The 14,237-nt window shown below is 37.3% G+C and overlaps 1 protein-coding gene across 1 annotated transcript in view; it reads right to left on the reverse strand.

Moving 5' to 3' along the window:
• Positions 1-820: 820 nt before the first annotated feature.
• LOC140167658 (uncharacterized) overlaps positions 821-14,237 on the reverse strand; it is a 105,873-nt gene continuing 92,456 nt past the window's right edge. Inside the window, exons 46-53 of the mRNA XM_072190954.1 lie at positions 13,928-14,068; positions 12,761-12,895; positions 12,485-12,571; positions 9,870-9,997; positions 6,891-7,101; positions 6,007-6,079; positions 5,572-5,603; positions 821-4,057 (exon numbers count right to left, since the gene is read on the reverse strand). Of these exons, the coding sequence (XP_072047055.1) occupies positions 3,480-4,057; positions 5,572-5,603; positions 6,007-6,079; positions 6,891-7,101; positions 9,870-9,997; positions 12,485-12,571; positions 12,761-12,895; positions 13,928-14,068 (1,385 nt within the window). The 3' untranslated portion in view covers positions 821-3,479. The remainder of the gene's footprint in view (positions 4,058-5,571; positions 5,604-6,006; positions 6,080-6,890; positions 7,102-9,869; positions 9,998-12,484; positions 12,572-12,760; positions 12,896-13,927; positions 14,069-14,237) is intronic.

Consider the following 14,237-nt stretch of genomic DNA (forward strand, 5'->3'; position numbering starts at 1 on the left):
GCTCTAGAGCCAATGAATTGCATTAGGGCTTGAGCGTTTCAACGATCTTTCTAGACCTGCGGGGCCTAGGAGTGTTTAGACGTCGTATGGGAGTCACCTTTCTGTTTTTTCGTGTTAATTCTTTTCATACAAAAACAGTTGATTTTTTTAATTGGTTGAGTAGAAGAATTTTTGGAACTTTGGAAGCAATTTGAAAGATCTGAAAGTTTTGGTAAATAGATACTTTTCAGAGCCTGATAATAACCAGTATCATTGGATGGTTCATCTAATTAAAAAAAAATCAAAACGTCAAATAATTTTCTTTTAACCAATCAATGAACAAAGAACATATTAATGACGTATTTTGAAACAAATATATACTGCCTTTATCGAAGTGAAGTTCTGGTTAAAACTATGGTCCCTCGTTGAGATCAATTAATACTATTTTCCTTCGGGGCTACTATTGATCTCACCTCGAGCCCAGTTTTAAGCAGAACCTCTCATGGCAGTATATAATATTTTGTATACAGTATCAAAGATCAATGAGTGGTTTGGATGCGGTGCCAAAGACACAGGAGCCAGGCCAAAAGTGGATCAGATATCACTATTAGACATTTTTCTGTGAACAATCTGTGACTGGTTGAAAACTCCGTGAAAAGACTGTGGATTACAGATTTTTGATGGATTTTCAACCGGTTACAGATTTTTGTCTCCAGTGAGAATGCCATTTTTAAAACTGATTATTTTTTACAATTTCATGCACAAATAATTTTTGCCTGATATGACTTTCTATTTCAAAAAAATTTCAAACTCATGTAACATTATGGGCTGATAGTTTCGTAATTTACCATCCAGACCTAAGGATTCCGACTCTGGGTTCCTGTGAAAAAATATAGCTGAAATTTTCAGAAAAATAAAGGCAATTTGCGATTTTATTGAGCAACTGTGACCCATGCATCTAGATTTGTAGTGACCCACTCAGGTCAGGTTCAACATGAAAGTACTATCTTTACTTAGATAATCTATGCTTCATCCATATTTGACAATTACTAAGTAATTACCAAGACAAAAAAGGAACACAAATACTTCTTTCTTTTCTATAAAAGCAAGATTTTAATCACATTTTGCATAGTATAAAATAATCTTATGCAAGTACATTAAAATAGAACAATAGTTGGTGACTTCCCTGATCTTTACTCGCACACAAAAGGCCAATTTATAATGTATCACATTTTGCGTGTGTTTATCCATTGCAACAATTTCATTGGTCTCAGCATTGGCCTATTCCAGTTGAAACCCATACACCCCCTATGGAAGACATGACCTTAATCTCCCACACATTTGAAATTCTCACTCCTGTGTGGAAGTTTAAGGTCATCATGTATTCCACAAAGGGGGGGAGGGTGTAGATTTCAACTGAATTGGTGCATATACATTTTGATATCTAAAATGTGCTATGTACATTTCTTAATAATATATACATTTTCTTAACATGATCAAATTAAATCTGTTTTTCAAGTTTTCAATTAATTAAACTTTAGTTGATTAAGGAGTGGGGTATGAACGTAAGGCAATAATAAGGCAATTTATAAGGCATTTTAAGGGATCTGGAATGAGCGTTTTGACAGTATTTTTTGTGGGACAGAAGAGCACATCAGACATATCGAATTGCATTCTGAATACAAAGGATGTCCTGATATCAAATACTTTTTTAATTTTTTGAAATTCGCGATATAATACACATTAATTTTATGGCAAAGGATTAAAAATTGATTTATTTAACAGTCCTCTAAGTAAACTTTATAAATCGTATGATATGTACTTAAAGTGTATGTAGCTGGGATGAAAAGCCGACAATCAATTGAAAATTTTGACCTTTTGCATTGAAGATATGGATTTAGGTCTCTTTTGGAAAAAGAGCTAAAAATGTATATATTCGATATGAAAGGTCAAGATTTTCATCACAGCTACATACACTTTAATTATATATCATTAGATAAGTTTACTTCGAGGACTGTTAAATATAAGAAATTGAAAAAATATCAAATTTTAATAATTTGTCATAAATTTTGTATTATATCGCGAATTTCAAAAAATCAAAATTATTTGATATTAGAAGGACATTCCTTATATTCAGAATTCAATTTGATGTCTGATGTGCTCTCATGTCCTACAAGAAAATACTGTCAAAACGTTCATACCAGAGCCCTTAAATACATTCAGGCCTTAAGCTCATAGAATTACAAAATATTTGCATTATAAAACATCACAAATTACTGAGAAATAGACCCAACCGGCACACTATTATGAGCCTAAATAATTACATAATATTGTATTGCTTTAAATGTGTGATATAACAGTCTGACTTGGTAAAGTTTAACCAACTTTGACTGATTTGCAAGATGTTTTCTTGCTACAGAGTCATATGTTAAACATCAATCGTGTGGATCGGATTCCAAATGAAACCATCTACAATCTGACCAACACCACTCCACTGTTTGCAAGAGTCAAGATTTATCAACTCAAATTTCTCGGCCATATACTGCATCTTGAAGACGACGAGCCTGTGAAAGAATATGCCCTTTATATTCCACCACATGGGAAGAGGAAACCGGGATGGCCGCGCAGACTGAACTTAGAGTATGTCCAGCACCTCCTGGGAGATATTGAAGACTGCCCAAGACTGCAATAGTTGGAGAAAGCTTGTTGTCGGCTGCGGATGATGATGATGACTGATTTGACCTAACTTAGTGCTGATCAGCGAAATGTATATGTGTGCGCACATAATCTGTGCATGAAATATCCATTTAAATATTGTAGTCATCTGGGTACTTTGAAGACACACTGCTATATGTGGATTTATTGTACCACTCAGAAGGCTGATATAAATAATCATCAAACTTCTTGTGGCAAATTATGCTCCGCGCAGCAGTAAATACTTAACCATTTGACCTCATGCCATGGATAATAAATTCTCGAAAGTGCATTCAATGGTCATTTTCTGAGTATACATATATATTGGAGTTAAAGAACCCTGCCTTTTAAAGTTTGCCATGTCTGGAATCCTTATATTTATTGTACCCAAATGTAATAGATTTAAAGCTAGGAAAAATCCACGTTTTGCAACTGCGATATCTGTACTTGATTTTCTTCAAAATCTGTGTCAATCCGTGCACCCGCAACAATTATCTCATTGGTTGCTTGGTGTGGGTCATCAAGTTGACCTCCGCTAGCTGACCTTGGCCAAAAAAGTTGACCTGATCTAAGGCTATCAATCATTCACCTCTCACCACACTTTGATTGCAAAAATGCTCATATAATTTGAACAAATTTCATCGTCTGTCAGTATACACAATGATTAACATCAGTATACAGTTACATGATTCAAGTACTACAAAATAGTGTTATAAAGCTCTTTCTGTGTATAATATTTATTTTATGATTCTTTTCAAAAGCTGTCTCAAGATGCTATGAGCTTGACATAAAAAAATTCATTATTTTCAAACTTCATCCTCATTGTTCATTTCCCCATCTTTTCTCCCTTTGTTCTCTTTCATTTCGTCTGCACTCCTTCCTTCATCCTTTTTATTCCTATCAACTTCATCTACTCCTTTCTTATCCTTTTCATCATCATCCCCTCCTTTATCTTTTCTCTCCTTGTTCTCTCCTTCATCCTCTTCATTAACCTTAACACTACCCACTCCGTCATTCTTTTCCCCATCACTTCCTGCCTTACTGTCATTCATTTTTCCGTCATTCCCTACTTCAACGTATTCATTCATTTCTCTACCATTCCCTCCTTTGTCATCTTGTTTTATGTTCTCATCCTGTTCCATGGCTTTGTTTACTTCTCCACCACCACTTATACCAGCCTTTCCTCTGCCATCTCCACTGGTCACTAGTTCAAGTCCTGGCTCCTTGGCATCCTCTTCTGGATCATATTTAGCACCTGTGTTGCGCTTCATAAAGCACAAAATAAGGATGATGACAAGGATGACACAGACGATGCATGCAATCACTATGCCGACAACTGCTCCTGTAGACAAGCCACCTGACACCTTCTGGGGTGGAAGAATGTCTGGAACAGCAATTGTTTAAAATATTCAAACTAAGATATGAATTTTGAGGATACTAGCTCATTACGGTATAATCATAACATATTTTTGCCTAACTGCCCCACTGATTATCAACAGGGTAATATAAGGTCAATTGGGTCATAAGAGCTCATGCTTGGGTCATAAGAGCTCATGATGGGTCATGAGCTCGTGCTTGGGTCATAAGAGCTCGTGCTTGGGTCATAAGAGCTTGTGCTTGGGTCATAACAGCTCATGCTTGGGTCATAACAGCTCATGCTTGTGGCATAACAGCTCATGCTTGGGTCATAACAGCTCACGCTTGGGTCATAACAGCTCACGCTTGGGTCAAAACAGCTCATGATTGGGTCATAACAGCTCGTGATTGGGTCATAACAGCTCATGCTTGGGTCATAACAGCTCACGCTTGGGTCAAAACAGCTCATGATTGGGTCATAACTGCTCATGCTTGGTCCAAAAAAATGATTGTCCTGCCCTTAACATAAATATTTTATTGTCTATTATCATTCTAATATGTTTTTGTATGAAAATATAGATTTTGAGGGACATTTGAGGGATTGAACACAATATTTTTAGTACCACCACATTAAACTAACCCTCCCTTATCAAAATAATCGGCATGTCAACAATGACGTAGGGTCATATACAACCTGAAAGATGGCACCCAAAATCATGCAATTGTACCATCAAATTTATGAACACGATTGCCTCATGATATGGAATTTAAACCAAATATGGGGGCATTCACCTTATAAGGTGGTACATGTATGTCCGATGAACCCTTTTTTGCGCCTCTCGCTGTTCTTTAGACCCCCAGCTACAGCATCATTCAGTTCTTTTGACCCCACACTATTAAGTCACAAGTTTTGGCTAATACAAAATAAATTTCTCAAAAAGAGGGACGGATGGACACGCCATGATTAGTATTATGATATGAATTGCAAAACAACAAAATATGTGCATCCATGGGCAATTATACTGCATGGCTGTTGTATCTTAAACTATTATGTTAGGAACAGCTAGTTATGTCAGAAACAGCTAGTGAAGGCTTGTGCTAGCTGTACCTAATTTACATTCATTCGTCATTTTGCAGGGTTCATGCAAAATGAAGGTTATAATCATCAAACAGCTAGTGAAGTCTTGTCATTTAACAGCTTGTGAAGGCTGTCACTATCTGTACCTAATTTACATAATTCATCTTTTTGAAGGCTTAGTACATGCTAAATAACAGCTACTATCTGAAGGCTAAATTACCTGTTCGGTGAAGGCTTTCAAACAGCTATCTGAAGGCATTCATTTATGGTAAGGTGTAACAGGTTGTGCCAAAAACATGAACTAAGCGTTACATACACAAACATTTGTAATGCTCAAACATATAGCCGCAAATTATGAGGCCCCCATGCACGACAAACCTAGATGGCGGATTTACCATATAGCATGTATGTATGTATGGTGCAATATTGAGTCGGTACTCTTTGGGTATAATATCTTTGCTTACCACATGTATCTCCTTTGATTCCATCAGGGCACCTAGAAGACAAAAGTAATCAAGCCAAAATCGAGGGATTAGTGACACAAAGACGTAACTCCCATTTTTTGCGAAATGAGATTTTGATATCAAAATTTTTAGAAACATGAGCACTTTCCAATAAACACATATAAGTGCATTTAACACCCCTTAGGCCATTTTCTCTTAATTTGCTCTATACTAATGTGACATAAACATATGGTAACAAGATTTTTGTAAGCATTTATCAATTTGTTTTGACAAAAACTCACCTGTGAAACAAACTTAAAGGTTACTAAAACCATTGGGCAGATGGAGAATGTGAAATTAAATGGCAAAATTATCACATATTTTATGTCTGTTCAACCAAACTCAAAAAGGTGCAAGCATTTATTAGTACGGGAAATACGCAAAACAGATACATACCGACATTCACCTTTGAAGTTGTCATTTACCACACACCATCCTCCATTCATACAGTTAACTTCACTGCAGACATCTAGAACAAACATACAGACAAAATGAGCTAACATTCCCTGTTCATTTATCCATGCAGGCCCAAAATGCTCTGATAATAACAGTCAAAAGAATTATATGTGATGCGATCAAGCAAAATCAGTTGGAACACAGAAATATTAAATTTGCAGTTTCTTATTGGAGAGTAAAAAGCATTTACAAAGCTGCATTTTGCAGAAAATCCCATTGAAATTGAACAACCATTTCCAAAGATATGAGCAATTAAAGAGTTTCCAAAACAAAAGGAAACAAAAGGAAATCTTTCCTTTGTTTGGCAATATCTCAAAATCAATATTTCTGAGTTCTGACTGATTTTGCTTGATCGCATCACATATGTGAATGTGCCTTTAATTCAAATTCTAATTCTAATGCACAAGCCCCACAAGGTGGAGTGCATCTGATGCATCAAAATCTCAGTACAAGCAACAAGTAACACACATTCATTACCAATTTCAAACAAAAGAAAAAAATCCTGTGATATTTGCTATTTTCATAACAAGATTGTCACTAATAATGTTGGAAAATGCAAGAAAATATAAATGCATCAACATGCAACAAAAATGAACACATCCAAAATCATTGTGTGTACTACACGGAGTGCATGCCCAAGCAATTATTTATGCACAGCTTGTTTGCTCTGATTGGTTCTCATTATCTAGGAGTGTATGAATCGATGATAAAGTTCATTTGTCCCTTTTAATGGAAGAATTACATTTTTTCTTTTCACACTTTTTACAGCACAATTGTACATCAAAACTGGTTAGTTTTGACATGTTCATAATCCCATCACATACCGGTGAGCTTAAATGACGCCCCATCCACTCCTATAGCAGATCTACTACTGGTCATGTATGTGGTTATGTCTGTTAAGATTTCATCATCAGTAGCTGTAGATTTATGCTCATCCACTTTGATACCGTATACTACTATGATACTGCCTGATCTAAACTCTAAGACTTCACAATCTAACAGTTCTACAGTGTCATCACTCAATGCAGTCTTTATCTGAAAAGATAAAGATCAAATTTGAATCAGTAACAGGCATGCCTTAATCATTCTGTGTAATTTAATATACAAGGGGGTATTCAAAAGTTTTTGACATCACCTAGAAGTGAAAGAGCTATAACGATGAAATTTTGTCAGTGTAATCATCCTTATGTACATTATGGTCCAAAAATGGTCTCATAAGTATGTTTACTTTCTTCACAGGTGGCGCTAGGAAGTAGGCGCATAATCTTTTCATGATAAGATCCTCCACTTTCTCGAGTTTTTTCACTGTGTCCGCATCATCCGTAAGTGATGGACATCCACTTCTTGGCTCATCTGTGAGGGACATGTGGCCAGTTTGGAAATTCCTTTTTCAAAAAGCAATAGTGCCATATGCATGGGCAATCATCACCATAGATTGCTTTCATTTCATCATAGATTTTCTGAGCATTGTAGGCCTAACCCTTCAAATGCAGGAACTTAATCAGGCTGCGTGCCTCAATTTTCACCATCTTGCAGGTTATGCGCCTACTGTCCATCTAGCGCCACCTGTGAAGAAAGTAAACATACTTATGAGACCATTTTTGGACCATAATGTACATAATAAGGACCAGTGATTACACTGACAAAATTTCATCGGTATAGCTCTTTCACTTCTGGTGATGTCAAGAACTTTTGGATACCCCCTCGTATGAGACCCATTGAGTCCAATATGGCTGTACATTTGTATGTACATCAGAACCCCTCTTTATCCCTGCAGGAATGACACCAACATGCAAGAGGGTCTTTGGGTGGCAGGAGGATCAAAAGCATGGCAAATTTGGTCCCACTTATATGGAAAACAGTTTCAATATTAGAAGTAAGTAAATGTGTCCAAGCTGGGAGTTGGTAGAGGTGTTAACAGGAAAGCACCTAGCGAGTGAGGGTCCCCTAGGGTATAGTGCTTAACCTCCCGCCACCGTCTCTTCTTGGGGGGGGTGCAGAGGCTGCTTGTACACAGGGGCGTCTCTAGACCAATATGATTCGGGGGGAGTACAGTCTGGTTTGCCGACGTAAATTTTTTGTAATTTGTTGACCCAAATTTTTTTTAGCCAGGATGGTGCTCAGAAATCTAAAAAGTGTGGTGGGGGAAGTAGCTGTCAAAAAACTTTTCCAAATACTTATTTTTAACTAGTAACTACTATACCATTCACAGTAGGTCTATACCATTCACAGTAGGTCTATTACGTTACAACAACACAATTTCGTAACACATTAATCTGTTATATCGCTCTCACAATTTGCCGACAATCACACATACCTTTGACTACATTTGCCGACATTCACATCGTTTTGCCGACAGCAGTCAAATTTTGCCGACAAAATTGTGTATGGGGGGGGGGGGTGTCACACCACCCCATACCCCCCCCTCTAGCGGCGGCCCTGGTTGTACATGTATAGAAAGGGAAGAAAACTCAGATCCTGGGCTTGTTGTAACAAAACATCCTGTATTGATCCTTGGGCCTCAAGGAATAATATTTTGTTTCAACTGTTTGAGTGTCCCACGTTAAAGAAGAATTAAAAAAAAATGAAAAAAGAAAAAAAAATGTGGAAAATCAAATAAGGATGTCAAGGCAGAAATTAAGTCAGGAAGCGGCTCTGAATGGAATGACTATGGTTTAAACCTTCTATTTTATTAATTTAATACCAGAAACACAATGTACATCAGACAGCTATAGATTTCAAGTTCAGTCTTACACAAAACCTTTCCATTACCTACTCCCACAAAATGAGCGCAAAGTTGCAGGTTGGGAGTTTTGAGACGTATCGACTGTTGAGCTGCTGTTCTTTATTTGTAGACACCTGTACATGTATAGTCAGTGGTATGTCTTTTCTGAATGGGGACATATGCTGCAGAGTTTTCAATTCTGTCCCCATTCACAAAGGACATAAAACTACCAATGCAGGTGTCTTCAAACAAAGAACACCAACTCAACAGTTGGAACACCTCAAAACTCCCAACTTGTGATTTTACGCTCATTTCGTAGGAGCAGGTCACATGTAAATGTCAGCATAAACCCATTTGCTTTACCCTAAAACCTCGTCTACAAGCATATAGAATGCTTTTGATGCTTTTGATAAAAGCCTAATTAATACATGTGCCATCCATCGACGAATGTATAACATTATTGTGTTTGAGCAAATAAATTACAGAAACAAGCATATACAAACAAGTCCTATTGTAAGGCCAATATATTGTATTGGCATATATACGGCTGTTTTGTATTAATTTAACCTTCATCAATATATATGCTTTTAGACGAGGTTTTACGGTATATCGTCATCTGTATCACATACTTGTTTCTCAAAAGGCTGCCTTGTGTGATTTTTATTATCATTGTTGTATTTCATATTGTTATTTAATATTTTAGCATACTTCTTTCCATGAATGAACATGAGATGTAATAATATTGTGGTAATACCTCAAATTACTATATAAAGTCATGACAATTCAATGATAATACTAACAAAATTCATACCAGGCAACCTTTTGAGCTACGTCAGTATGTGATGCAGTCGAAGATATTTCAAATGGCTTAAAAATACTGATAAAACGTTCATTCTTCTTTCTATCCATATATCACCTAAACATATTTTCTGCAGTCTGCCCATCCCCCCTCTGACATTACACATAAATTGATCCACAAACTGGTTAAAACATCATTTCTGGCAAACATGCCTGTTTGAATTCAAATCTTTTGATGCTACATAGTGTATCTCATTTAAAGAAGCTCACCAAGCCTTACCTCTGTGCAGAAAAATGTAGCAAGTTGTCTGAATTGTGCTGAATTAGGATCAGACAGAGCATCAGAATACTCCACTGGTACATCCTCTATAGATGTTATGGTAGCCTCCCCTTGCAGATACTTGTATACTGAAAATTTAAGAAATTGGTTAAGAATGAATACACTGAGACCACAGAATTAGAGAGTGGAATGGACTCTGCCATGTTTGAGTGTCTCTCATATAAGAGAATTTAGTGTCAGCACAATTTTTTGGGGATAAAAAAAATATTACCTTATTTTGCCAAATGAATACCTTTTTAATAGTTAGTTTTAACTGGCAATTAAGGTCAAATTTTAATATTTTGCCATTTTTTGGAAATAAGGGCCACAATCTGTCTGTGACAATAAAGCCCAAAGACTTGTACTAAGACTAATTTCAGGCATGCATTCTAATTTGTGGAAAACACATTTTCTAATATCTTTTATATCCAATTATAAAAATCAACATAACAGCTTGAAAAATTTGTCAGCAAACTCGTAGCATATAGTACAAAATTTTGAATGCTTAGACTTGTGCCAAGTCTTTGAATTTTGTGCCTGCAATATTTAGCATGTTTTTGGCCATTTCCACTGACTTTATTGCCTGTTAGAACTAACTAAACGCAGTGCCGCTGACAAGGGGTTAAGAGGGTGCGTTACCCCCGGGGCCCAGGGTCTTATGGGGCCCCGTAAAAGAGAGCATACCTTTATAGTTCTTAATGGGCCTGTAAAAGCAAAGAGAAGGGACCTCAGGGGCCTGTTAAAAAGTATAAAGAAAATTTACCTTATTATTAAGGCATTTTTCTTTTCTTCATATGTGGGCCAGCTATGGTCTCTTTTATATTTGCTTTTTACAGGCCTATTAAGGTATCCCCTCTTTGATCTTTATGGGCCCCACTATACTTTGATCAGCTTGTAATTGGCAGGCCTTATAACATCGCAGATTAATATCAAAATATTTTATGTTGAGAATTTTCTTGTGACATATCTCGTCAGAAGCATCACAAATTATTAATTCAAGTCATATACTTTGTCTACTTTATTTAACACACAAAATAAAGACCAGACAGGTCAATAGTGGACTTAACGCGGGTCTACTTTTCGGCTTAAGTGGTAAAAGCCTAACATTTCCTGCCTTTGTTAAACTGTAAGGCATATTTTTTTTTTTCTTTTATGTTTCCATTAAGGTATCTTCTCTTTGTTTTGCTATGGGCAACCTTTCATTTCTTGACATGCCAATTGAAATTGAAATGTTTTATCACACATCATGGTTATTCCAGTTGAAATCCATACACCCCACACACAGGGAGTTTGAATTTCAAATGGGGTTACCTGAATGAGTGGCTCCATTTGAAATCTACACCCCCTGTGTGGGAGATTAAGGTCATGTCTTCCATAGGGGTGTAAGGATTTCAACTGAAATAGCCCAATACGAAAGATTTCAACCCAAATATTAATTTTTAGAATAATACAACCAATTCTCCTGGGCTTACCTACACACAACCCTTTCTCTTCACTGAACCCATCAGAACAGTTTTCACAGTGATAGTCTCCTGGACCATCATGAACACAGTCAATGACTTACCTACACACAGCCCTTTCTCTTCACTGAACCCATCAGCACAGTTTTCACAGTGGTAGTCTCCTGGGCCATCATGAACGCAGTCAGTGACTTACCTACACACAACCCTTTCTCTTCACTGAACCCATCAGCACAGTTTTCACAGTGATAGTCTCCTGGGCCATCATGAACACAGTCAGTGACTTACCTACACACAACCCTTTCTCTTCACTGAACCCATCAGCACAGTTTTCACAGTGATAGTCTCCTGGGCCATCATGAACACAGTCAGTGACTTACCTACACACAACCCTTTCTCTTCACTGAACCCATCAGCACAGTTTTCACAGTGATAGTCTCCTGGGCCATCATGAACACAGTCAGTGACTTACCTACACACAACCCTTTCTCTTCACTGAACCCATCAGCACAGTTTTCACAGTGATAGTCTCCTGGGCCATCATGAACACAGTCAGTGACTTACCTACACACAACCCTTTCTCTTCACTGAACCCATCAGCACAGTTTTCACAGTGATAGTCTCCTGGGCCATCATGAACACAGTCAGTGACTTACCTACACACAACCCTTTCTCTTCACTGAACCCATCAGCACAGTTTTCACAGTGATAGTCTCCTGGGCCATCATGAACACAGTCAGTGACTTACCTACACACAACCCTTTCTCTTCACTGAACCCATCAGCACAGTTTTCACAGTGATAGTCTCCTGGGCCATCATGAACACAGTCAGTGACTTACCTACACACAACCCTTTCTCTTCACTGAATCCATCAGCACAGTTTTCACAGTGATAATCTCCTGGGCCATCATGAACACAGTCAGTGACTTACCTACACACAACCCCTTCTCTTCACTGAACCCATCAGCACAGTTTTCACAGTGATAGTCTCCTGGGCCATCATGAACACAGTCAGTGACTTACCTACACACAACCCTTTCTCTTCACTGAACCCATCAGCACAGTTTTCACAGTGATAGTCTCCTGGGCCATCATGAACACAGTCAATGACTTACCTACACACAACCCTTTCTCTTCACTGAATCCATCAGCACAGTTTTCACAGTGATAGTCTCCTGGGCCATCATGAACACAGTCAGTGACTTACCTACACACAACCCTTTCTCTTCACTGAATCCATCAGCACAGTTTTCAAAGTGATAGTCCCCTGGGCCATCATGAACACAGTCAGTGACTTACCTACACACAACCCCTTCTCTTCACTGAACCCATCAGCACAGTTTTCACAGTGATAGTCTCCTGGGCCATCATGAACACAGTCAGTGACTTACCTACACACAGCCCTTTCTCTTCACTGAACCCATCAGCACATATTTCACAGTGATAGTCTCCTGGGCCATCATGAACACAGTCAATGAAGTTTTTATCAGTACAGATATTTGGATCTTCTTCACAGGGCAGTATTTCTGTAAATGAAAGATTTTAACATTAAGGGCTCTGGTTACAGCTTTTGCACGTTATTTTTTGTGGGACACAAGAGCAGATCAGACATATCGAATTGTATTCTGAATACGAGGAATGTCCTTCTGATATCAAATAATTTTGAAGTTTTAGAATTGGCGATATAATACAAATTTTATGGCAAATTATTAAACATCGATACATGTTTTTATTTTTCATATTTAAGTCCTCTTAGTAAAATTTATAAATCTAATGATATGTAGCTGGGAAGAAAAGCCGACGATCATTTGAAAATTTTGATATTTAGTATTGAAGATACACATTTTTTCCCAAAAAGACCTAAATTGTGTGGGTGTTTTGGGAAACAAATCTAGATCTTTGATACAAAAGATCAAAATGTTCAAATGATCATCGGTCGGCTTTTCCTCCTAGCTATATACACTTTACATATCATTAGATTTATAAATTTTACTTTGAAAATTGATAAATATCACAAATATCAATTTTTAATAATTGGCCATGAAATTTGTATTATATTGCAAAATTCAAAAATTATTTGATATCATCAGGACATTCTTCATATTCAGAATGTAATTCGATATGTCTGATGTGCTCTCATGTCCCACAAAAAGCATTGTGCAAACGTCCATACCCCAGTCCTTAACACCATAAATACTATAAATATCATGTGCTGTACTAAATTATGAAAATGCAGACTGTGTGTATCCATTCATACCATATTCTTCAGTGGATCAAGATATTTTTGGGGAGGCAAATACCAAAGAGAAAATAAGAGAGGGGCATGTACTAAAATACAGTATATGTGATGCCTTGAGCCTATTGCACTTGAAAAAAGATATTCGTTGTGGACCGTCCATGGCACTGCGAGGCACTGTGTGTCAACCAAGGACAATTTGACAATGGGGGATATGACCCCACATTGTCATGAAGTCCATTTGATGTGAAAAACACACTCAAATGTCCCCTTTATAGGTGGGAAATACAAAGGCATCCAAACATGCAATGACTTTACTTACCAGTACATGTTGAGGCATCAGCATTAATTTTATAATTAGTCTGGCAATCTCCACATCTGAATTGCCCGTCCCCTGCAAACACACAGCTCGCAAAGTTTCTGCTATAACAATCATGAGTTCCTTCTTCACATGGATTCATTACTATAATATGGCAACAACAGTAAATGGTTAGCTTTACCACCATTTTGTGTGTGTTTTTATGCAAATAGAAATACAGTACTATAACTGAGACATGATTGGCACATGTACCTACCAATGGGGGTGTGGGGTTCAAATGCATTTTATTGTAGTTTTAGTTGATATCCGATAC

Source organism: Amphiura filiformis, chromosome 13 (assembly GCF_039555335.1).
Source record: "Amphiura filiformis chromosome 13, Afil_fr2py, whole genome shotgun sequence".
Taxonomy (NCBI): Eukaryota; Metazoa; Echinodermata; class Ophiuroidea; order Amphilepidida; family Amphiuridae; genus Amphiura; species Amphiura filiformis.